This window comes from Megalops cyprinoides, chromosome 22 (assembly GCF_013368585.1).
Source record: "Megalops cyprinoides isolate fMegCyp1 chromosome 22, fMegCyp1.pri, whole genome shotgun sequence".
NCBI lineage: Eukaryota > Metazoa > Chordata > Actinopteri > Elopiformes > Megalopidae > Megalops > Megalops cyprinoides.
In genome coordinates, this window is record NC_050604.1 from 11169053 (window position 1) to 11194422 (window position 25370).

At 40.9% G+C, this 25370-nt stretch overlaps 1 protein-coding gene across 5 annotated transcripts in view; it reads left to right on the plus strand.

Moving 5' to 3' along the window:
• Nucleotides 1-25370, plus strand: part of adgrl3.1 (adhesion G protein-coupled receptor L3.1) — a 208470-nt gene that overhangs the window by 136376 nt on the left and 46724 nt on the right. For all 5 annotated transcript variants that reach the window (XM_036516462.1, XM_036516463.1, XM_036516464.1 and 2 more), the window contains exons 9-12: nucleotides 1616-1719; nucleotides 5718-5903; nucleotides 9014-9052; nucleotides 20430-20613. In XM_036516462.1, coding sequence (XP_036372355.1) covers nucleotides 1616-1719; nucleotides 5718-5903; nucleotides 9014-9052; nucleotides 20430-20613 — 513 coding nt within the window. The remainder of the gene's footprint in view (nucleotides 1-1615; nucleotides 1720-5717; nucleotides 5904-9013; nucleotides 9053-20429; nucleotides 20614-25370) is intronic.

The window sequence follows — 25370 nt, forward strand, 5'->3', positions numbered from 1 at the left end:
AATGATAACAGGGAACTAATTCATTATTGTACATAAAAATAACAACACTATTTCTTTAGACTAATGGCTTGTGAGAAGAACAACATGTTTCCCAGGGCTCCACATTTATATTCTCATTTTCATTCCCGCTTAATGTCATTCAGGGCAGAATCTTACAAAAAAGCAGCACACTTTTTAAATTGGGTACTTCACTTTTTTGTTTTAAAATTTTATAATTGGGGCTCTAAAGATGAGTGAACCAAGGAGTATTGAAGCGGTTGATGGCTTTGTAGCATTGCACTGTAGATGGATATCTTCTTGAGTGCCATTGCTGGGAAAAGAACGCTGTTAAGCTCAGAAAGAAAACTTCTTGAAGGGCCTGGAGCAGCTGGAGCCCCTCCTCCAGCTGTGCGCCCTGGCCTCAGATCCGGGGATTCAGAGGCGGATGTGGCATTTCGGCCGATAACGGGGAGCACAGAGCGCTGTCCGGGTGCCCCCCTCAAAGGCTGCCCCGCTGCAGACTTCATCTCTGCTCAGAGGGGCCTATAAATATCCATCAATGGGTTTTTTTCTGCCTCTCTGTGAATCTTCAATGACCCTCCACTGGCCTTGCGCTATCTGATGGACCTGCTTTAAGGGACACTCAAATACATCCCAGACCAAAGCCTGATAATAGGATTGGTGGATTTTGGTCCAAGTTGCCAACTTTGTTGAGAGGCATTGGTATATGTTAATTGAGACTTTTATATGTAATGTACAATAATGTAAAATGTTGGAGCACATTTGAATTGCTCAGTCAATGAGGGGTGTGGTAGACTTTGTTAACTTTAATAATTAAGTGCCTGGTCAGTCTAAACAAAATGCTTTGCAGTTTCCCAAATGATAGTGCCATTTTGTTATTTCAAATAATAGGATCAGCTTGAAATAAACTTGACTAAATAAGTAAATTAAAGTTCAGGCAGTCTGTCTGAAACTGAATTAAAGTGATACGGATGAGGGTAAGCAAAGAGCAGCCATTGACCTTTCAAAATAATCATCACTTTAACCTTAATTGAAGCTAAGTTTCCATTCACTGCCATTTTAATTATGGCCAGTATTGAGGGCATGTACAGAAGGACTCTGGTCAGTAATTGCCATCACAAGCCCAGGGTGTAGAAATGAGGGGGACACAATAATAGGACCAGTGATACGTTCATAATGCAAGCCAATTATGGGGACATAGCCTTGCACAATGAAAAAAACAGATATGGTTGCTGAAGCCAATTTGAGAGGGCATCTTTTCTCTGAACAAAGCCAGATACAGAAATAGATGTATATGTCTGTATATGCACAAACTATTGTCATTAAAATGAGTAAAAAGAAGAAAAACATATATGTATATAAACATGAGCAACAGAAAATTGTAAAGACAGATCTAATTCAGATCAAGAGCTGCATAAAAGAGTATTTGGCCTTTCCCTTGGGCCATGAATAACTGGAGCGTGATCCCTGTGTGTGTACGCACCCCCATATAGGAGTGTCTTCCTTTTGTTTTCGTAATTGCAGAGCCAAAGCCAAACCTCGATTCAGGACTCTTCAGGGGGGCACAAGGCTTTGTGCTAACGTCCATTCCGCCTGGGCTCTTGTGTCTTTGCAGGGATCGCTACGTACATGTGCATGGCACAAGAGGCCTTCTGGGATCCTCAAGGACCAGACCTCAGCAACTGCACCTCCCCCTGGGTCAATCACATCGCGCAAAGAGTAAGTGTGTATCTCATGCAATCAGTCAGGGCCTCTAACAGGAAGAAATCTGACTGCTGCAGCTATAAGTTTCAATTGAACCTCCCGTGCACCCTTGGTTACCGTTTTCTTTTTGTTTTTTTTTTTTCCCCCAAGCTGTGCTGTAATGTGCTGTTTGTCTGGAGTGAAACGGCCCCTCGCAGGATATTGTACAAACGCTTCCAGTCTAAGAATTTACTGCAGAAATGGGGTCGTTAATCAAGCAACAAGCATGCACTGTCCCGCTTTATGAATCATAAGCTCTAGACGGTTTTAAATGAAACTAAGGACGGTGTGGATTGTATGCCCCCCCCCCACTCAAAAACAAAAAAAAAATAAAAAATCTCCCGCTGATCGCAAATCTCAGCACATTAGATGGATTCGATTTCTCAGCTACATGAGGAAAATGTCCATAAAAGAGCAACTTTCAAATAATGTTCTCTTTGTGAGATAGACATACAATCAAGTCCTTATGAGGAGGAGGAGGAAAACAATATCCTTGTGTTTCAATGTACTGTAACTTGCAAAATAGTGAGCCTTTGATTTTCACTCACAAAAATCATGTGTTGTTCCCAGATGAACGTATTTACTCAAGTACAAAAAAACAAAAAAAAAAACATCTCTTTATAGCAGGACTCCCAGCTGCCCTTTACTCCTGGGTGCTGCAAGCTCAAACTGAGTTCTCTGGGGATTCATTAAAGAGTGACTCCCTGAACACAGATACGAAACCGCACATCACTGGAGTAATCTGTTTGTATCACCTTCCGTGATGTCAGCAATCCCTTGCTGCTAAAATATGAATCATGGAGCCTGCAGCCCCATCATTCGGCGCGTAGAAACCCATGGCACCTGTTCTGATGTTCTGGGATATTAGAGGGGAATGCATTAAATAAATAAAGCATGCATATAAAAGATGGGTTTTTATTGCTGTTGCGCAGTGGGGAATGCCTGAGTATAAAGCGACACCCCGCCGCTCTTTTCAAGCTACATTCATACGTTGCCTCTGTTCACTTTTGTCAATTTGTTTGTTATCAACAAACAAAAGAAGAATGAGCCTTTTATACACGTACACACACACACACACACACACACACGCACACACACACAGACACATACACATACACATGCGTATGTGGGTGTTATTAATTTTATAGTATACTGTGACTGAGTGGTGGGCCTCGGAGTTTGGTTGCCTTGTTACCTTGTCAGACCACACGCAATTTTTTACATCCCGCATTTCAAAAGTTACCCATGAATCTTCCATTTGTCACATACGATTTTCTTCCCGGGAAGAACTGGTTGCAACCCTTAAAAATGGACTCTCTTAAGTGTTATGTGGTTGGCACATCAATCACATAACACATTGTTGGTGGCAGTATGTGTTTCAATATGTCCATTGATATAGAGAATAGCGAATAGTGTAGAATAGCTGGGAATTATCATTGTCCCCCATCTAATCTAATCTTATCTAAGAGCAAGGAGTGTTATTTCCATAGTGTTATAAAGGTTGATCTGTCATAAATGTTTTAAACACATTGTTTCCACTGCTTTCACATGACCACAGTATTAATCAGAATGAGATTCATAATAAATTAAACTAATTAAACACGAGTAACTATGTAATTAGAACATCTGGTATTCAGGTAACATGCTACATTTCAAAACTAAACCGATACAGTAACAGACTGTCAAAGGGAGAGTGAGACAAATGTGGAGTCGTCTGATAGCACAAAAAATAACCGAATGAATGGTATTTAATGGTCACAGTCCAATGTTTTTGTGCATTTTAATTAAATTTTGTACCAAATTTGGACTTTTACCCAGTAGTTGTATCAGCTGGCCTAATGATGTTATTTTAACATTAGTATTATTCTCTTGTGTCAGACATTGAAGACAAAAATGAAAGGCACAGGCGCACAGATATAGAAATTAAAATGCTTGCCATGCAAAATGCGTTCTGTGCCTCAGGGGCAATGCTTCTCAGACAGAGTGGAATTATAGGCCTTAGTTTTCAGATGTATACTTTGAGAGAGCCAGGGAGAGGGGGCGAGGCATGCAATTGCATTTTACTTTCCATCAGGTAGCATTAATTCCTCTTTTATCTCCAATCAGTTGTCATATATCCCCATAGATCTGCTTCCCATTATTTTCACTGAAGTAATGCAAAAGACTATCTTGCCGAACGACATTGGAGTCACCTTCTCGTATCTTTCCCATTTATTTGCTGTTGAATGGAAATCAACTGGTGTGCGTCGTCTCAGCAATGCATGATTGGAAATATGAACACATGTACGCCAGTGAAGAGAAAGAAAGAGAGAGAAATTATTCTGTTAATTTAGAGGCCCTTGCATGTTTTGTCACTAAATGCGTTAAAGAAATTGGCCATGATATCCAAGCTTGTTTTCCGTTTAACTGCAATGCTGTTCATTCTTGACATTGCTTACCAGCATGTAAATGCAAGATTTACATTGTTTGAGGTATTTTACTGCTATCGTTAAGTTTTTTTTTGAAAAATGCTGTGTAAATAACAACACAAAAGCAGTGCTTTGTTAAATGTGTTGCTCTTTTGTCAGACCATCATTAGACAATTTTCTGTTTGCATATGTGGCATATGAAAGCAGTAAGTGCACAGCAGTCTGTCTCCCACAGAAGCTTCTAGAACACCGGAATCCTATTTGTTGATTTTAGCTCTGAATTAGGAGGGCAGGGGTTTTAGCTGGGCTTTCTGCCCTGTTCAGCAGTGCATGGTGATAAAGGAACGGCAAACGCCAACTGTTCCGGTGGCTCTAATTTGTGAGCCTCAATTTTTTTTTTTTTTCTTTTCAATACAGTAGACTGCATCAGCATGGTGTCACCCACCATCTTTACCAAACGTAGAGCTCCAGGTGTGGGGTCTCAGCCTAGGTCCATCTCCTTACAGCTTGTGTACCACCCGTGGTCAAAGCCCAGGTCCTTCATTGAGCTGTAATTCATGTTCTGTGGCAAGCCTGCATATCACATGGGCCCCATTGATTCTTTTTAGAAAACAATCTCAAATGTTGCACATTAGCCTTGTATCTAAACTGAGTGAGATGTTGTTATATTGTATTGTTTTGTTCCAAAAGCTGTCTGATGCTCGAAGCGCTACAAATGAAGAAATCTTACCTTGTTTTGTTGTAGCAGTATTTGGGCTTCGCTGTTTCTCATCTTTTAATTAGCACACTCAGACATTGAGACAGTCCAAAAAATACAAAAAATAGGAGCTTTGAAAACTGCAGTCTTTACCTATACATGCTAAAGTGCTTTTGAGGACTCAACTGCAGCATCATAGAGCCAGCTTTAATTTACTGCTGTGTCCTTTTTACTTTCTAAATATTCCATCACTGATTGCAACAATTGTTAAAGATCGCATAAGTAGAGGCAAAATGATTACAGCCTGTAAACAATAGACATTTCAGGGCTTAATGATTGCACCATTTGGCAGAAGGCAAGTGTTGTTCTTACTGATATCGATCATCCTTTATACTTACTGCTTTGTAAAATTACCATCTGGACCAAGGTGTCACTGTTTCTGAGGTGGAACCGTCCATTTAAAAGCGGAAAAAAGGCTTAATACTCAGCATCATAAATCTATTCAGGAATTCATTATTATGCTGCTGGTACATAACAGTACAAATATGCAATACTTGGAGAGAGGTTTGTCTGTTTGCACAACATGAATCCGTTTTGGGTGCTAGTGCTTGTTTGCTTTGCTGAGTGCTGGAAAGAACTACCTCTTATGATAGTAATATGATCTTAAATAAAATAATTGTAGAGCATTAGGTGCTACCCAACAGAATTTGTACTTATTTCAGAATGTAATACTAATAGGCTTTTGATTCATGCAGATGTAAATGCAACATAAACACACATTGTGCAAAAAATGGCTGTCAAAATTTGAGGCTTGGTCAAGCCTTATTTATCTGGGAATGAATGGTCTTTGTCTTATTGTTGTCGAGCAGCTGAGGTCGGGGGAGACCGCCGCCATCATCGCGAGGGAGCTCTCGGAGCAGACCAAGGGTCACATCCACGCGGGGGACATCTCCTACACTGTGAAGGCCATGGGACAGCTGGTGGACCTGCTGGACGTGCAGCTCCGGAACCTCACCCCCGGGGGCAAGGATAGCGCGGCCCGCAGCCTGAACAAGGTAGGCCTCGTCCGCGCCGGGGAAAAGGGCGCCCCGCCCAACCTAGCTCTCTCTCTCCCCATTGGTTGCATCTGCTTCCTATTTTAACCTTCTTTCTTTTTTTTTCTTTCTCTTGTACCAATAATGGTTTCACATATGGTCAACCCCAGAGAGTGGAAATTCTTTTAATGAACAGGGGCCCCGGCCCTGTCACGAAGAATGATCTCTGGGATTTCTCCTCAGCTATGTGGCCCGCTTATTAAAAAAATAAAAATAGCCTGTTGGCATTGTCGCCAGCAGAACGCATCGGCTGAGTTAGACGTACAGCCTTCCACCGTGGTGCTTTTAATGGTCAGAACCCAGTGCTGATATGAACTGTGTTTTGGATTAGCGGAACAATATCTTCAGCGTAATTGGCGATCTGGTGGAATTTACCGGCAATTGCATGGATATGCTGAATTAGGGGTGCCGTTGATATAGAAAAGGTGCCTTTCTTTATTCGCCACAGGACTGCTTCTGTGAGCACTGTTGCCACGGCCCTATTTCTTTGCTAATGGTGGGCGAGATCTATTCAGTGCAGCGTTTAGTGTGAAACTAATGCCATTATTCCGAACCCGCAGTCAGCTGTGCCTAGGGTGATCAGGCGGTGAAATTAACGCATTCGGTTCACAAAGCAAGGGTGGGGAAAATGGTCGAAACGCTCGAAACGTCGGTCCTTCATTTCCTCGTTTCAGCAGGCCCTGCTGTCGGCGGCGAGCGAACACCTGTTTTCAAGCAAACAGCTTTCCAAAATTTCACTTCGGTTCCCTTAACTGAATGTTCCTGCCGGGAACTGGGAAGTTGTTGTTTTCTTCTCGGGTGCTTGCATGGCCGCCCTGTCAGTATTGGAATGCGCGTCGCGCGGGGCAGAAACGATGCCCGCGGGAGCACGCCGCAGCGCGTCAGCATCGAGCGTAATGCTGCTTAACAAAGCCATCTCGGACCAGCAGGAATCGAATCCTCCACAGGCCTTTGCAGCCCAGAGACGCCGGTCCAGGCCAAGAGCAATAAGCTGGGAGGATCCGGTTTTTAAGAATGGAATCCTAATCCAATTTTTTTTTTCCCTATCCCTTGTTTTTTTGAAAACATTTCTTTCTTTTTTTCTACCCCAGTACAAACCTCGGACTGCAAACATTAAATTGCCAGAGTGAGCAGAGAAGCGTGAAAATCTGAGACATGAGTCAGTGAAGCAGAGGACAGGCTGGGTGATTTACTTAATTCTTTAGTGGAGCGGCTGCGACGAGCTCACAGTGGAACGCCTGAATTAGAGGCGGCTGCCTTTTCAACCAGAATCGCTCTTTCTCTCTCCCCCCTCACTCTACGGTTGCTGCCAGAAATGAGCAAATGCCAAATCCCAAACACACACACACACACACACACACACACTCACCAACAGACAAACAAAATATGGAGTATATAATTAAATTACTATTTTTTTAATTCCAGAATCCTTTCAGAGGTGCCAGTGCTTTGTGTATCAAAACACAACACACAGTTTTTTGTTGTTGTTGGTGGAAGCTATTGTTTCTATCCTCTGACAGGAAAATGGTCAACGTTAAAAAAATGAGGGACTGCAATTTATGCGATTCCCTTGGAGATGGTCTGTTATAGACCGTTTTGTCCTTTAGTTTCACTTTTAGTCAAAGGAGATCACCGGTCAAAACTGACAATTTGGTGTTTCATCTTCTATGTTAAGTACTGCGATGCACAGCTCAGAATTCTGAATACCATCCTGCAAGCCTAGCACCTGTACCTCATTCAAGTCGATGATGCAGACAGCCCCCACTAAGAGCTGTGATTTCTTTTAATTACAGTGAATGAAGACATAGAAAAGCCTGTCAAAATAGCTCTGTAACCACTTAAACACACCAAAAAACACAGAAGAAAACTGCTTGCGAGAGAATCACCTTGTGGTTTGTGGATGTTGAAGATTCACTATGAATTACTCAGAAACAACAACTTTGTTTTGTGCAAGTGTGTTATTCTGGGTCACACCTTATTTTCTGTAAACATCTCTACACATTGAACAACGCATTTTTTTTATGATGGCTGTCCATGTTTGGGGATTACACCCTATCTCCAGATTCCTCTCGGAGTGAAATGAGTTGATACTTTACACCGTGAGCGGTTTCTCTTCACACTCTCTCAGCTAAGGTCTCCATCCGAATTCACCTCTTCCCGTTTGGCAACCAGTCAGACTAAGCCATGTTTACCTCCGAGTTCAATTATTTCAAGACCCACTGCTAAGAGCCAGCTGAATGAAAGATTCCTTTCATAGCGCGCACAATGCACTGAGCCTTGAGACAAAGCCGGGATTTAAATGGCAAACGCCAAGATCCGTGCCACTTTTATGATCAAAGACTTGGGAAGCACTAATGGGACAACATCCTGTAAACTTGGCTGCAATTTGAAGTAAGTGCTTTTACGGAAGGATAGTGCAAATTAGGGCCAATCAGGAGTACATAAGAATTCCGTCGCCTTCTACACACAGTTAACAAAGTGTTATTTTCGATCCAGAAACTTAAAAAAATCAATTGGTATTATCAGCGCATGCTTGACAGATGTATCCTAGTCACCTAAATGCCATATACACAGCACATTAGCACGTGCATATATTAACCTAACGATATCCTGACTTTTAACCGTTTTTATCACAATGATTCAGAGATGGTATAAAACTGAGCTCATGTGTGTATGTGTATGTGTATATATGTGTGTGTGTGTGTGCTCGTGTGTGCGTGTAATGATTAATGCACTGGAAGAGAGAGCCTTCAGAAAAGTCCCTTTTTCCTCATCTTATTTTGTTCTTTCATAACAGTATGAACAAAATACAAGATTAAACCTATACTTATATCACAACAAGTTCCTGACTTATTCCCACGTGGGGTTATGTTTCTGATTTTTTGTGACAATTAAGATTATTTTTATTTCTTTGAAGAGAGAAAGAGTAATTAAAATACATGATCTTAAAGTTCACGTGAAACAGGAGCATGGTAATTAATGAATGTCGTAGGTGGTGTTTTCAACTGTGCACATCTCTTTGTCAATTTTGTCAGGTACGCCTGCGCTAATGAATTGTTTTGGTCTTTCAGCTGCAAAAAAGGGAGCGCTCTTGCCGGTTTTTTGTCCAGGTAATTTCAGTCCCAGCTCTGTGTGTTGTTCTGTGATGTGGCTGATGGGGAGCATGTGTCCGTGTTGTGAGAGCATGCCATGTTGTCCTCGTGTCCCTGTGAGTCATGGAGCCGTTGCCATTTAATGTCGTGATCGAGGTGATGCCTGGATCCTTTGGAAATGCACGCTTTGGGAATGGAAAGTAGAGCGTTGAGTAACACGTGTTAATAGCATGCATTGTGTATGTGTGCATATTTCTAAGTAATATTTTTTTTAATTATAAAAATCATTTGGTTTCGTACTCAGCCTCCATTTTCCCCTATGTCTCTACGCTAATGCCATAAATGCCATCCCCAGTTCATGTGACACAGCTCTCCCTTGCATGCTCTGACTGTTAATATCTACTGTATACCCCAAGGTGTTTTATGTGTGACACTGGTGGAAACAAGGGCCCTGTTCCAGCACAGAAATCTGTTAGCTTCTATTGGCTTAGTCACTATATGTTACGGTTTCAGGATAATACAAAACATCATGGTTTCTGTGGTTACTAAAAGAAACATGTGAAGACAGATATATACATCTGTCTTAAACATGTATATAGATACATACACACATGCATACATACATATATAAAGCATACATAACAGATACATAGAAAAATTTAACACTTGTAAGTGTGTTTATTAATGTTAAGGATAAAGCATAATGCAGAAGCTGATTTTGAAACTGGGCCAGCCTTGGTCGTACATTAGGTGCATCATGTGCATTAGGTTTCTAAGGGGGGACTGAAGCAGCTGAGTAATGTGTTCATGCATGGATTGTTCTGTGCACAGCGTGGTGACATCACTGGGGAGTTTACCGGTGGGTTGCTCGATCAGTCGAATGGAGGGCATTTTGACTCATGCCAAATTTCCCTGACCAAAAAAAGAAGTCCATTGGCAAATTCAGAACAGCTCCTGGATGTGCTAGTCTATCCACCCAAAAAGAACCACATTTCCATTATGGTGCCCCTGAAAAAAATATGTTCAGTTATATGTAACAGACAGCTCTTTTAGGCTAAGACCAACAAAGTGTCAGGCACTGAGTGAATGAAGAAGTGGGATGACTGGATGTCCCTCTCAACAGAAAATATGTTAGCTAACTAGATTAGCTAGAGGATTGCTGTGAAATATGTCCACATATCCCTCTCATGCAAATAGTTTGGGCATGCTACAACAAATAAGGGACTATTATTTACTGTCTGAAAAAATGGAGATGGCTACAGCACAAAGATTGTGCTAATAGTGGAAAAATACTGTATGCTTTATAGTTAATTTATGCACAAATCCTTTGCAAACTCAAATTAGATAGCATAGCATGTAAACAATATGAAGCATTTTGCTATACAGTAGAACAAGTAGGAATTGCATATGTAGCTAGCAAGCAAGTTATATATTGCCAGTAATCCAATAAAATCAATATATGGATTGCAATTCAATTTTAAGGCAGTTGATATGCTAAATGAAATGAACAGCCCGAAATGTTTACCAGTCATTCCATGTTTCTAAGTGCCTTGCCTTCTGCATTGGTAATAGTCACTGGTTGTTCACAGGCATCAATTCAGAGCGGGGGCCGCACAGATCGACTAATCTTTATAACATCTGGATGGAGTGATAGTAGTCCAAAATAATTGAATTAACACATCCATAGAATTTAGAGATTAGCTGGGTTTTGCAGCATCTGCTCTAAATTGAACCTCCCCAGTGATTGCATTATCATTTAGCACAAACATGGTGGTGGGCAGCCTTCGGGAGATAGGCGATTTGAAGGGATTACGCTCGTACACTTTCTTTCTGGTATCACACACAAACAAACACAAACACACACATATTGCGTATATATAATGTGTGTGTATGCATGTATATATGAACATGTTTTTTTTTTTCATTCAATGTAATTTTTCTGTCTGAATGTGTGACATGTATATGAAATGAACTGAACCACATGAACTGAATAGATTCCATTTTTGGCGTACATTCATCTTTAAAAACGACCCTTGAGTGGGCCATTTTGAGTAGGCTTTTTACAAATGCATTTTCCTTATGATGCAATGCTTAATTTTCCTGATTATGATGCATGGTGTTTGAACTTAAATCACCAGCTGAAGACTCCAGTGGAATCAAGCATATAAAAAGACAGGAGTGGAAGTCATAATGCACCCGAGATCTTAGCTGATGCATTATGGGTGCATTTCAGTTTGTTGGTCTTCACTTTTTTGATGTACAGTGTGTTTTTTAAAAATCCTCCATGTCAGCAGCTGTCAGCAATGTCACAAGGAGGAAGGTTAGAGTGTGTGAGTAGACACACTCACCGCACTGCGTGAAATGCGGATTTAATTACCATGTTCTCCCTCTCAAAGCGCTGACATGTAATCACCAAAAACAACAAGGGGGAAATTCTTTTTTTTTTTCCTTTCCAGAGGCTCAGCAGATTTCTCAAGAGATTTTTGGCCATTATTACTTATTTAAATCCATTACACCACCCATGAAATTTGATTTGATGCAAATCAGCTGGACGTTAGTGACAAAAATTACAGCATAGCACCGGAGAGCTGGTGTTATTGAAATTTCTGATCAGATATTCACGGACCGCTGCATGGTAATTACTCTGCTCCTAATTGGTGGATCAGTTGAATGGGCAGGAGGTTTGGTTTAATTGAACTGAAAATGGTTGAATTCTAGGTCATTAATTGAGAGAGCATTAGCCAGTTTCTGTGTTGCACATTTGTCATGGAAAGTATGATGTGTCCCTTGACATATGCTCTGTCCTCTGCTAACTTGACCAGTTGTCACCTGTTTCTCTGGCCCCGAGGACAGGGAAGGTTTAATCATGCCGGTATATGAAAAATGCGTTCCAGTACCTTAATTTTCTCCAAATTACACAGCTTGACTCAAACGCATATGCAGTTTGAATCATTAATGATTCATTTATGCTTTTATAAATTAAAACAGAAACCACTGCTGATTTATCCATTCATGTATGATGTCCCATCTGTTACCTGTTATCTGTTTAACAGTAAAAATGTATATCCACACACGCGCGCACAAACGCACGCACACACACACACACACACACACACATTTGGTTAAATAAAGAAGATAGCACTAGTTTTAGAAGGCAAATAATATTGACTCCAGTGGGATGAAAATTAATGCGGATTTCATGAGTTATTTATAAGACATAGCGCTGAGCTTCCCCAAGAAAGAAAATAGCATCACGATGTAGAATTTGGCATTTTCATTTTAAGTTGTTTGTTTTGCTGATTCTTGGGACACTGAGGGCAAAAAAGCCCTGAAGCATTTAATTCAATGCAAGAAGCATTCCAAAATTTGTGTGCATGCATGATACAGCATGTTTTTATAAACACTTTCCCTGAGTTTGAATTTTTAGTTTTTCTTTTCCTTTCAACCTTAGAAAAAACTACAGACTTTAAATGATTAGAACTGATGAAAATCATTTAATAGCTGTGCTATTAAAAACGTCAGCAACAACAGTTGAAAGACCTGTGGTGTCCTTCAAATAAAAATAATATTCCCATTGTCAGAAAACCTTTAAATTATGCTAGTAGCATTAGACATTTCAAAGATGCTCTCCATAGTCACCTAAACTGCTGCCTCCCCAATGGCAGCTACGCTCTGATATTCCAGCTAGTCATTTATAGGTAGAGTGCCCTGATGAATGGTGGTGAGCACGTCCCCCCGTAGTCCCCTAATCTAGACTTTATTGGCGATCCCTCCTGAGCTTCACAGAGCTTCAGTTCTGCCCCATTTCCCTCTCAGCTCAGCCACGTTTATGAGTGACCATGTGAAATCCACCCCCTGTGCTCCTGTTGGCTCTCAGGATGTCTAAGAGCGTAATCCTCCCACATAAAATTAATCAAAACATAACCGGGCTATTAATGGGGTTTTTTGTTTTAGATTTTGTTTTTTGGAATCAAGTACATGTTGTTAATGTCTGGCAGTGCACGGCAGCGCAATCAGCGTAATTACATTATATTAGCATTATGCGTTGTTGAACAACATTGTGCCGCGTGTTCGAACTGGCCACTGGCGATTGCCATTTGCAGACGCATGCACTTCTCCGGGAGTAAGTGGAGCAGAATGATTTATCAGAACACACAATACAGCTATCACGGCCCCCGGAGTCTAAACGACAAACAGGCTTTCATATCGCCCTAATGGTCCGGTAACAGGAGAGGGGCATACTTCAGACTCTCCTTTCGGTTTGAGTGGGTTTGCAAACCAATGGCGTGACGGCGGACATCCCAATTCGGCTGATGATGCGTAGGACACTACAGCAGATTGCCTCAATGGGGTTACCCCACTGAACGGGTAATGAGATTATAACATTTTATGGAGAGTCAATTTGTTAGGAGATGAGATGTGCTAGGAAGGCCATGTACTCATAAAGATAGGGCCATGTTATCCCCTCCCGTAGTTTATTTTATTGCTACTAATATGGCCGCGCTGTATTAAATATACCATACACTGGCTCACATCGCATGACGTTCATGATGCTATTTAAATGGCTGTGATCATGTAACTCCTGCAGATGGTAATTGGGGTATTAGGACATGATCCACAACTTGATAAATTAACAGCTTTAGACTGGTAACTTGCTACAGATATCCAGACAGCCAACTATGAAGTTTGCCTTTGAAGAGATATTGTAATGACTGAGGACTGAAAAATTGAAATATTAGAGTGCACTTGATACTGTACGTGTCAGTTCTGTTTCTCATTACTTTTAATCACATCTCTTAAGGTATTTTCAGTATAATATTTGTGGCTCTGTGGACAGATGCATTTAACCTGTGCTCATAGAATGTGAATCACACTAAATATAAGCATTGCCACAACAACTGGTACCCATGTAAAACAGGTTTTTGAGCATGTGTGCACAAGTGTATGGTGATGTGTGTGTGTGTGTGTCTGTCTGTCTGTGTGCGCGCACGAGTATGTGTGCATATGTCTCTGAGACAGCATTGATTGTGGATCTGTCCCCCTGAAATAAACAGGCCTCCCTGTGTGTGGACTGTGTGCGGATCGTGTTTAGCAGGCCGTTCCAGTTGTTAGAGCACACTGACACACCCTGCCTCGGATCAGGAATGGCTACTGAGCAAACATGGATGAAGTGAGCACATTTCACCACGAGTGCCCCTTATGTGGGCTGGATAGGCCTGTCATTGAAATCTTAAATTCAGCTGCTGATGTAACTTTGATAGACTTACCAGCACAGTGTGTGTGTGTGTGTGTGTGTGTGTGTGTAAGGGGTAAGGGGTAATTCAGACACCCCTAAAGTGGACCATACTTTGTAATATTTACAATTACAGGTAAGAAAGATATATAAATGCCCCCCCCCCCCCCAAGTGTTGTTTTTACCTCTTTTGGGAGGGTCCAAGTCTTAATTAGCCCCCCGTACGAACCCGGAGTATAAATCCAGAGGAATAATTCCATTACACATTTTTAAATGTTATATTTTAATTAAGTTATGCTGGGTATGTGCGCATGCAGAGTAGATACATTAAAATAGGGAAAATCAATTACAAATCAGTTGAGTCATCAGTCAACATGCATGGGCAGTTTAGATCAATTATAATACCAGCTTTGCTTGCTTGGATTCCCATTTAATGCTAAATATAGTAGAAGAGCAATCTGTTCATTATGAGTCTAAATGTAGCTGCAAAAAAAGCTGCAATTCTCTCTCTTATCAGTTAAATCTCTAACATTTAATATAACTAAATAGCCCAATAAAGGATTCTGTACAGGGAAGCAGAGCTCATACTTTCAAAGAGCCTGAGCTCTTATATCCCAGTGCTTTTAAAGATGGGATGCCTGTCTGTCTTCAGTAATCCATCTACCCTGTACTCTACACCACACTGTGCTGCATGGGTGAGTTTCTTTGAGTCTTCTGAGTTTTCATTCCCTTGAAACTTTTTTCTTTTAGCAGACTGTAAAAACTGTGTGTGCTTGTAAGTGTATGTACACACATGTATGCATGTATGTTTGTGTGTGTGTGTGTCTGTGTGTCTGTTTGCGTCTGTGTATGGGAGAAAACAATTTTGTGAAACACCTCATTTTACCTCCTTTTTTTTTTTTACCTTATGTTTTCCGTCGATGTACTGTATTGATATTAATAGGCCTGAGATGTGCATCTGCACTGACTTATATCAGTACATGTGGACTTTGCCTGTCTGAGCCATCTGAGACATGCAGTTTAATCACTCTATTTATCCATTGCTTTGCATTACATTATTTACATTTGTAGACCTAAACATTTGAAATTTAGAATAAATATCAGTTTATGTAAAAAGTCCAGTTCTGCAACCACAATAAGCCTTTCCATTTACTGTCTGCATGGAGTCTGGAGTACTCACAGTCATCTTATCTGCAAGTCAAATGTCATTTATAAGTAGTTCAATCGGTGGGTTACCTGCTAGTTCCGATCACATGGTGAGATTTGAACATACCCGAGTTATTAAGTGTTTAACCTAATTAAAAGCGTAATTTCAAGGGGGAAAGCATTAACAGGCAGCTCAATGTTATAAAAGTGTGGCTTCAGCACTCAGTTCATGTCGTGCACATCAATAACTTTCTCTTCCTCTTCTCCTGTTAACTTATCCCCAGCGGAGCCATGCTGTGCTTCTGTGAGTTTGATGGGTCCTGTTTTCCATTTCATAATGCAGCGCTGTTCCCCAAAGGAAGCAATAGACCTGTCACAATTAACTTCCTTGTTTCATTGCTGCCAGTATTCTCTGGCTATCCTTGAAAGTCATCAGATTTATACACTTTATTGTAGGGGAGTGCTTCCAACGGTCGGTCTGTCTGTCTCGCCTCTGTGCACAGAAGCACACGCATGCACGCATACACACGCACACACACATACACCAAAGCCTAGACTTTACTGTCTAAACTTAAACTTGAAGGGTTGCAAATACTTTTTCCTATATTCAGTCTTTTTTCATCTTTTGGTCTCCATAAACACAGAAAAATAAATTATATAGTCCCATTATATGACACTCCATAGGTAACTGCAGCCTTTATTAGTATGCCAAACTTATCAACTCCTTATATTGTTTCACTTAGTTTATAGTATATTTCTTTCATTTTGGCAGTCAACAAGCCCCGCACCAAAAAAAAAATATTGCAAGAAACAAAATTTGTAAAGATTTCTTGCTGACTTGCTCACAGTTACGGGTGAGGAGCACCGGATCTGAGCCTGTGTGTCGGTGCTGTTATTGGTGGCAACAGTGCACTCCTGTGCCAGTGGTGTCAGTGTGTCTGATTAGAGGGCTCTCGGCGTGCCCCTCATCACCCTGTCATCCGCGCGGCTTTGCCCCCGGCTCTGTCGAGAGTGTCAAAGGGAAATTTCACAGGAAGCTTCCACTTGAACAGGGTGTGAGTGACCTAGCCCTTTCCCCATATTCGCTGTACACCGCAGTATCACTCTCCGAGCTAGTTAGATGTCACATTTAAATGCTGATAATGCAGTTGCAAAAATGTTATATTCGCTGTCTTGTCTGAACTGTAAAGACCCACCTGTTTTGTATTCGTACTTTTTTAATTGATATATTTTATGGGTGGCAGCAAGGCCTGCAGTAGTTAGGGAACCAGACACGCAATTAGGGATTTGGGTGGAGCACTACTGTTGCACATTTAAGCAAGCTGCTTAAGTTGAACTGCCTCGGGAATCTGTAAAAAAGATAAGTACATAAATGTAAGATGTTGTTCTCACCTGGGATGAGAGTGTCTGCTAAGTAGATGGAAAGGATGTACAATTATTGCCAATAATCCTGTTTTGTAGAGTTTTTGTTTCTTGTGCTGTTTATTTTTTTGCAGGCAACGGTTTATGCTTGTATTTTCCTATGCTGTCTCTAACACGCAAGTTTTTGCAATTTGTCTTCCTCATTGGCTTGGAGGAAAGTTTATTTCCCACGTGCGTTCCCGTCTAATCCCCAGCCAAGGACCCTGGCCCAGAAACAGAAACCTCCAAAATCACATATTAATCGCCTCCTAACCACTCCGCATCACTCTGGATCGGAGATGTAAGCTACTATTAGCCCTCCGGAGAAATGATGCACCACCAGGTGCCAAACAATATTTTCAAAAAGATGATGTATTACTTGCCGACACAGGCAAAGTATGCATTTTGCAGAACTGACTCCGAACAGCAGAGTCCTGACATACGCTGTGTTTGCATTCCGGTATCTGTAGAACAAGTGCAGTTAGGGCTGACATCACACAATGTGGGTTTTCTTTTATTAAATTTGTGGGGTTTATGTGTGAATGCAGCAGTAGCCAATTCCATTCCATTGCTCATATTTTATCACAGCTTTTCCAGCGTCACGGCCCAGGGTTTATTCTTGCAATTTCACCCCTCTGTCTCTGTAGCAGATTGCTGTACGGATTGAACTCATTTCTGACGGAGTCCATTTGGCCCTCCTCATACACAGAATGGGGGGGGGGGGGGGGGGGGGGTCAAAGGGTTTCAAGTATTTAGCTCAAATTTTTTTGCACTGTTATGCATCAAACTACTCACCGCTATTTTGAGCAATGAAAGTGTGGTGTTTCGGTAAATACTGAAACTGAAAACTGAAATACTGAAAATTCTAAATCATATTTTTGTCATTGCCTTTCCATAAAGGGTAAGTTCAAATGTGATAAGAAATTGTGCTCATCAGAGCAATGCACCAATCAGCAGTTCTTCGGGTGAATCCCAAGAAAGTGTGCTGCAATTTTTAAGCCTTTCCTTCCTGGAAAAGCAATAACATGGCTAATTTCAGACTGCCTGTTTCTAGCATGTAAAAACTCCCCAGACAATATCCAGTCTACACTTCACAGATGAACAGTAGATGCACCCTGGCATGACATCAATGAAAAACAGTATTTCCAATCTGTGACTGGCAAGGGAAGAATTTGGAAATTAATACAAACATTTAGAAAAAAGCACATATTCTGCATGTTTATTCTGGCTTCCCCTGATAGAAATTAAGCCTAAATTCACATTTCAAACTGGGCTTGTCACATGAAGGGTGTGCGAAGTTCTTAATTTGACCATTGGGTCTTTTTCCAGAATATTCACACACAACTTTCTCTATTTTATGTTTGATGAAAGTAACAAAAAATGTTTTGTTATAAGTGAAAGAACATGACAAGGTAGTAAGTGTGACATTGTGGTTAAAGAACTAGGCTTAAAATGAGCAAGCCATGGGTTTGATTCCCGGATCCACTGGTCCATAAATAAGGCACTTAGCATTTCCATAAAATGTCTCCCTCTATAATTGGCTAATATGTAAGTTCCACTCGATAAGGGTGTTTGCTTAACAAATCTAAAACACTGGCATGAGAAGGATTATGCAAATGGTGTGTGAAAGACAGAAAATAAAACACCTCACCCACCCTCCAAATGCGATGTAAAAAGGACCGGTTTCAGCTTCGCAGCAGATAATGAGTAATTACGTCAAAGGAAGATTTTGACGGAGACTAGGATTTGTGTTTGGTGGTGTTACGCATGAATAAAGCAGCCTTTTTCAGTGCTGATGTTTACTTGCTGCACCAATGAGCAGAACACTGCCATTTATCCCTATGGTACCTGCCTTTCATCATCTCATATCTGTATCTGAAATGAATAAACTGAGGTCTCTGTCACAGAAGTGTAACATGATCCTGGTCTCAGGGCTCAGCTCTTGATCCCAAGCATGTGCCGGTGCACCCTGTGTAGGACCTAGCAGCTAACATTACAGGTGTCCTTCCTCCTTCACCTTCAGGTTGGTGATTGTTTTGATCAGCTTTAGCCAGCAATCCGACTGCATCTGAGGTATGGAAATTATCCCTGAAATTCCTGCCATTGTCCACCGATCAACACCAAGAACAGGCATGGGGAGCCTGCCAAGGCTTTTCAATCCAGAGTATCATGTTTGCTCTCCCAGTTGGAAAAGTCTTTCCTCTTTTTTGGTTAATACAAAATGTAAGGAAACAAACCTAGATTGTTTTATATCCCTGTCTGAAATATGACTTTTTCAGCAGTGCTTAGCAGTGCTTATTGCTCTTATAAAATGCAAAAAGGTAGCAAAGTAGCAAACATATCTGCATGTTTGCATTTCAGCTTCTTCATTATGTTCTTGTTCGTTATTAATCCATAGTCACTTGAGGTTGAACATAATAACTGAACATAACATAGTAATATTAATTTTGATCCTACAGTAACAGCAATAGCAATGGTCACTATAATTTACTGCTTCATTTCATTTCATTTTCAACATCAGCTGTGTATTTCATTGGAGGGACTTAACTGTTTGTTTTTATAGTTAAGGCCACAGAGAGACAGGAAGGCCACTGCTTGTTATTACTTGTTAATACTACCACAGACGTGATAGTGCATTTCTTGCTTTTTGCTTAAAGCCATTTCGAACATGCACAAAACTGATTCAGGTCAGAGTTCAACATTTTACCGAGACCAGGTGCTATGGCAGGATTTTTCCATCTATGTCTGGATCATTATTTTTGATATCCTGTCAGCAGAGGGGGTGTGATCATCATGCTGGCAGCCCTTTATACATCATTGCAGCTTGAAGTGTTTTCCATGGTCACTCCTCACACTGGTAAACAGGGTCATTTGCATCTTTCAGCCTTCCCATTTCCACTGTACCTAAGCCTGGGTTGTTAGTCATTACCTGTGACATGTCCTGATGTTGCCTCTGTAATACCATCTAGGTAGCATTCGTCATATTCGCCCCCTCAAGACCAGCATCCACTTCAGAGTCTAAATCTGTACTGTCCACTGGGGGATTGTTTTGGGGTTGTTTTGGTGGTGTATTTTCTAAATTGTTTTTTTTTTTTGTTAAACTACCAAACATGGTTGTGGTAACGTATGCATATGCAGAGCTGAGAAGCATTATGGTTCTCATTCTAGGCTGGTCAGTGTATCAAGTTTAAAATGGAGGACACTTTAGGCAAGGCATCATAAGGGTGAAGGCCACATGAAATGATGTACCGATCAGGTTTTATCACACCCTGCAGAAAACAGCTCCTTTAGAAGGCCACATTACACAGCAATGCAAAACCTTACCAAATACAACGACATGAACTATAGCACTTGAAAGTTCTGAACAGTGATAAGTGGCAAGCGGAGGTAACACTGCACAGAAACCAGACTGATTAATATCAAATCATCTTTTAAGTACAGAGATGTTTTGTAAATAGACTGAACTTATCAAAGGTTCAAAAGGATTGAATAGTGTCCTTTGGCCCACCTGTTGGATGGAGGATGCAAAATGTTGGCTACTTAGTGTCGGCAGCTGGTGATTGCATATAGGTTTGTGGTAAGGGCCCTGGCTAAATGGATCTTTCTCTCCTGCAGGCCATGGTAGAGACAGTTAATAACCTGCTCCAGCCCCAGGCCCAGGCTGCCTGGAGAGACCTCTCCACCAGCGAGCAGCTGAGGGCAGCCACCATGCTCCTGGACACGGTAGAGGAAGGCGCCTTCGTGTTGGCTGACAACCTGCTCAAGACAGACATCGTGCAGGAGAACACGGAAAATATACGTGAGTCCAAACACGCTGCTACCACAAAGCTAAAGGGTAGCGATGGGTATTCAGGGGGTGGTTCTATTGAACTCTATAAGCTGGATTAATCATTTTCTTTGTTTATGATAAGCTGCTCACAGTGCTTCCCCATCCATAGAGATGCATTTTGATTGGCTGTAATGAGTGCTCCCTTAACGCTGCTGTAGATCTCCCTGAGCAAATCTATGAGCACAGAAGGTAATGAGTGGGTTTTACAGATAACAGTCTGCCCACCCCGACCGCTTGTCATCTCTGAGTTGCTGTACAAACACAGGAGATTCACTTGTAGAGAATCAGATGAATGTTGTCATATGTGTTTTGTACTATGCAGAGCTTCCCTTTCGATGTACTGTGCTTTAAATGTGCTATGTGGTATGGAGATGCATTTTTTCATGCCCTCATGCAGTGCATATAGTTCCACTAATGATGTCAGGTTCTCAGGGTGGTACCACGAGATGGAAGATTCCTTTTATCTCCTTTGATTGGCTCTTAAATGGCCTGCACATAGGCAGTATTAGGCAGTATTATCTTCATATCTACATTTCCACATGGGTCGGCTGTTTATTCTGCTTACTTTTCCAGAGGAAACGCATAAAGCTTTGGTTCTCTTTGTAATTTTTAAAAGGCTGGAACGACAGTAGTTCTGAAGTGTTTTTTTTTTCTGTCTTTTTGATTTAGTAGTACTTTTTCCAGGGTGCATTGGGCATTACATACAGACCAATTTGGAATGGACAACATCCATTGAAATGTGGCAGATGGAATTATTACCAAAAAAGGGTGTAATTTATTGAATTAAACAGTCTCCCATATCGCTCCTCTGTTGGCTGGCAGAATTCTCATTAAACATCCTAATATGATTGCTTTGGGCAATCAGGAAAATCAATTTGTACAAACTACATTTAGATGTTGTCACGCTGCTGCTTATTATCAAGAATTAATAATAACTGGTCCTAAGACAAGGATATTGATTCTCAACACTTTGATATGGAAATCAGAAGGAATGCTGTTGGTCTGGGCATTCAGGTTCTTTTTCTTAGAGGTACACATTCAAGTCTAACCTTTGCACATTTGTAATACACATGCATAGCACCGTTTGTGTACATGTGCTTTTTGTTTGGTAGATTACTTATAATCCATCATATATATATCATAATTAATTCAGGAGTAATGAATTATTCTTTTACATCCACATTAACTTATCTCAATTATTATGCCCTTTTTCAGTTCAGGTTGGGTACCTTGCTGTTTACCCCACTTGGGATCTGATCACGCAACCTTACGGTTGCAAGTCCATCTCCCTAAACACTGCGCCACACTGAGCGGCTTTGATCTGCTTCATGCACCAGCTACCCCCTTTTGAGGGTAGTATGATAATTTATTACTGCACCAGCAGGGGTTTCATTCATTTTCCCATGGACAGGCTCTGTCTCCTGGGGTGATTGTGGGTCTCTATGGTGAAACTGTGTGCCAGCAAACGTTAAATCATTCAAATTGAGAGGGCCCTTGAAATTGTAATTAAATTATACTTAATGGTCTCTTTGTATCAAATACCATCTGTATTTCAGTAGAAGACATGCATGCTTGATTCTTTGTGAAGCCTTGCTCACTGATAATGGCGCAAGGATATGGGTGGGACTGCACCAATTCCGATGTTCTCCCAACTAGAGCTGCAAATTCCGAGAGTGATGTCTCAGAATCCTTCTTTCCTATGTGAATTCAGTGGCAAGACCAAACAATAAGGTAGCAAACAGTTTGCATTATAAAGCAATAACATAATGTTGACTAAATTAAGCTCATAGATAATTTTTCAGTAGTGACCTTTACAAAAGACATGTGTAACACGGAAATATGTCCTATATGCTTGTTAAGTACAGAGAAGAGCAACAAGACCAATGAATAATAAATATAACGTATGAATGAAATCTTTAAACCACGATTTGTGAGGCACAGGGAGGCAAAGTTTAAGTTTGGAGATTAAAAAATGATTAAAAACAAAAGAGTCTATCCTCTTTCTATTCTGCACTCCTTCTGAAATAAATAGTCATCTTAGATGCCCTTTTGTCTGAAAATAATTATGAACCTGAATGGCCTGTTCTTGTCATTACAAGAGCTTGTGTTGTTATGCTTTAAGTTAAAACAGCACAGTTGTTTGTGGATTTCACATTTCACAGAAGCTTTCAGAGCAGTTTCATATGCACAGTTCAGCATCAGACCAAGGCCATTTGCAGTCGCATTTTACAATACTTTTGAAACATGGAAGAACCCAAGCGTCAAAAATAAACTTAATTTTAAAATGTATTAATTCCTTTACTTATTTTTATCATTCATTCAATTATTATGGTAGTCCTTTTTTACAGTCTATGCTTTGCATGTACAGCTGTTTTGAAATGATGCTTGCTAGATGTCCAGGTAGGCTACCACTACGATGGTGAAGTGACAGTCATGTGACTCGCCAAGCCAAGCAAGGGCATCAGGGCCGCAGGTCTCAAGCTGATCTGTTACTGCAGAAGCATCGCTTTCACCAGCATCCAGTGCAACAGAGTCCCTCGTGTCCCACTGAGGAGGGATCGATCCCTTCTGCTCGCAATGAAAAAGCGATGCCTCCTCACCTGCTCCGAGGAGAAATTAGCACCGGCGCGTCAATCAGGCCCACGCGACAAAGCGGGAGGACAACATCTTTATGCCATCATTGGGCCAACACTGCTGAAAGGCCTGAAGACAAATTTGGAGCAGCAGTGTGGTGTAATGTCTAAATAAACCGCTTGTACCTTGAGGATTGCAGGTCCGGTTCAGTGCTGTTGTACCCTTGAGCGAGGTGCATGCTTCATTTAACTTCCCGTTATACATATAGATAATGTGCACAGTGTTAAAGGAACTATGTGAGGTGTGTAATTTAGATACAGACATTTGCTAAGCAATATAAAAATATCAATAAAAATATAGTGGTGCTGTATGGGTTGTATGCACCATGCGTCAGGGTCATTGACCTCCAGTCTCCATCTACACCTTCATAGTGAATTGCACAGCTGGAGGCCTTGAGACACATGGATTCTCCTAAAGTACACCAAAAGTACTTCTCACTTTACTATTTTACCTTTATATGTATGTAAGAAGTTATGCAAGACTTGAAAATAGACCAGGGAAAGTGTTTTATTTTGGCATTCAAAGCAAGCATCAAATACTGTACATGCCCTTTAGGATGATGAATTAATTTGGGGTGTATTTAATCAAATACTTCCACTTTTTTTTTAGGCTTCCTTTAACAATGCCTGACCTTGTATTCTCAGGATCTGTTCACACTGTTTACACTTACCTACTGCTGTTGCTACAGAATAAATAGTGACAGTATTACAGCATTAGTCATAATAGCGGTGAAGAAGAAGCAATGTGTGCTCCAAATCTAGAACTTCGTTTTACTGCTGGGATTTTTTTATGAAGGTAATTACAAGGGCACAGTCTTTCAATTATGAGGACACAGTCATTCACTGTGATTTCCCATCAATACTTTGTGAATGAACCACTTGATAGCAGACAGCAATTATTAATCAAGGCTGGTGTTTGGGAAGGGTGAAGTATCAAAGGAAAGGAGGAAATAATCAAAACAAAAGTGAGTCTGTGTGTATGTGTGTGGATGAAAGCGTGTGTGTGTGCGTGTGCATGCATGCGCGCGCGTGTGTGTGTGTGTGAAATGTTATATGTGTTTGTTTGTATGTGCGTGTGTGTATGTGCGTGATTGATAGATAGAAATAACTCATGGAGATAACATAGCTGCTGAGAGACATGTCAGTATCCTTTACATCAAATGTAGTGTGTTGATAGCATTTCACATTGCTATAGGTGAAGTTCAGACAGCCACTGCAACAGCCCTGTTCCTCTGAAGAAATGCAGTGCACTCAAAAAAAATGGAATTTATTGTGTCTGGCAAACAATTTATCCTAGCGTTAAAGGATTCAAGGCCAGTTCACATGCATCACATCTGAAAAATTGCACTCTATAGAAAACGCTCTGAAGCCTTTTTTTCACAGCACATTTTTGTAGCCCTCTCAAGGTACATCATGCATTCCTGACATTTTTACAGTGCCTTTAGATTTGCTTGCTCCATTTAGTTATCAGAGCATTGGCATTTGTATGCTGTTAAACTCCCAAGTGATACAATGCCAGTTTTGTCTACATTTCTATAAAATAATGCTGCCCTCAACAATGTGTGATCAATTTTCAGAAGCATATTCTAGCATTTTCCCTTGGAACTCTAGTTTTGCGCTGTGGGATTTGGTTACTAGTATTTATTTTGAAAAGTGCAATTTAATGTTCACCTTGCGCATGAAACTGGGACAATAGTGAAACAGATATGTTCATTAACCGGAGACAAAATATATTGCTGTCTCTGTAAACACAGCATAAACCGATTTTGTCTTCTTGTTTCTGTGCTCTGAATTTTTGCCTCGCAGCCAATTTTATGAACAGATTTTTTTTTATTCGTTTTCAGATTATCTTGTTATTTAAACCAGCTGCAGCGTACCTCCAGGCAGATTTGAGCAGTAGTACTTTTTGCTGCTTAAAGCCAGTCTTAAGCCTTTCAGTGGCTTAAAAATGCTGAATAAATGTGATGCTTCTGATGAAGACATTATTGGCATTGAGCACCAGATCGGTGGGTTACCTCAGGGGGATTTCTGACGAATAATGTTACAGTCTCATTTGTTTGACAAACCCGCGCAACTCAATGGGAATTCAGCCCT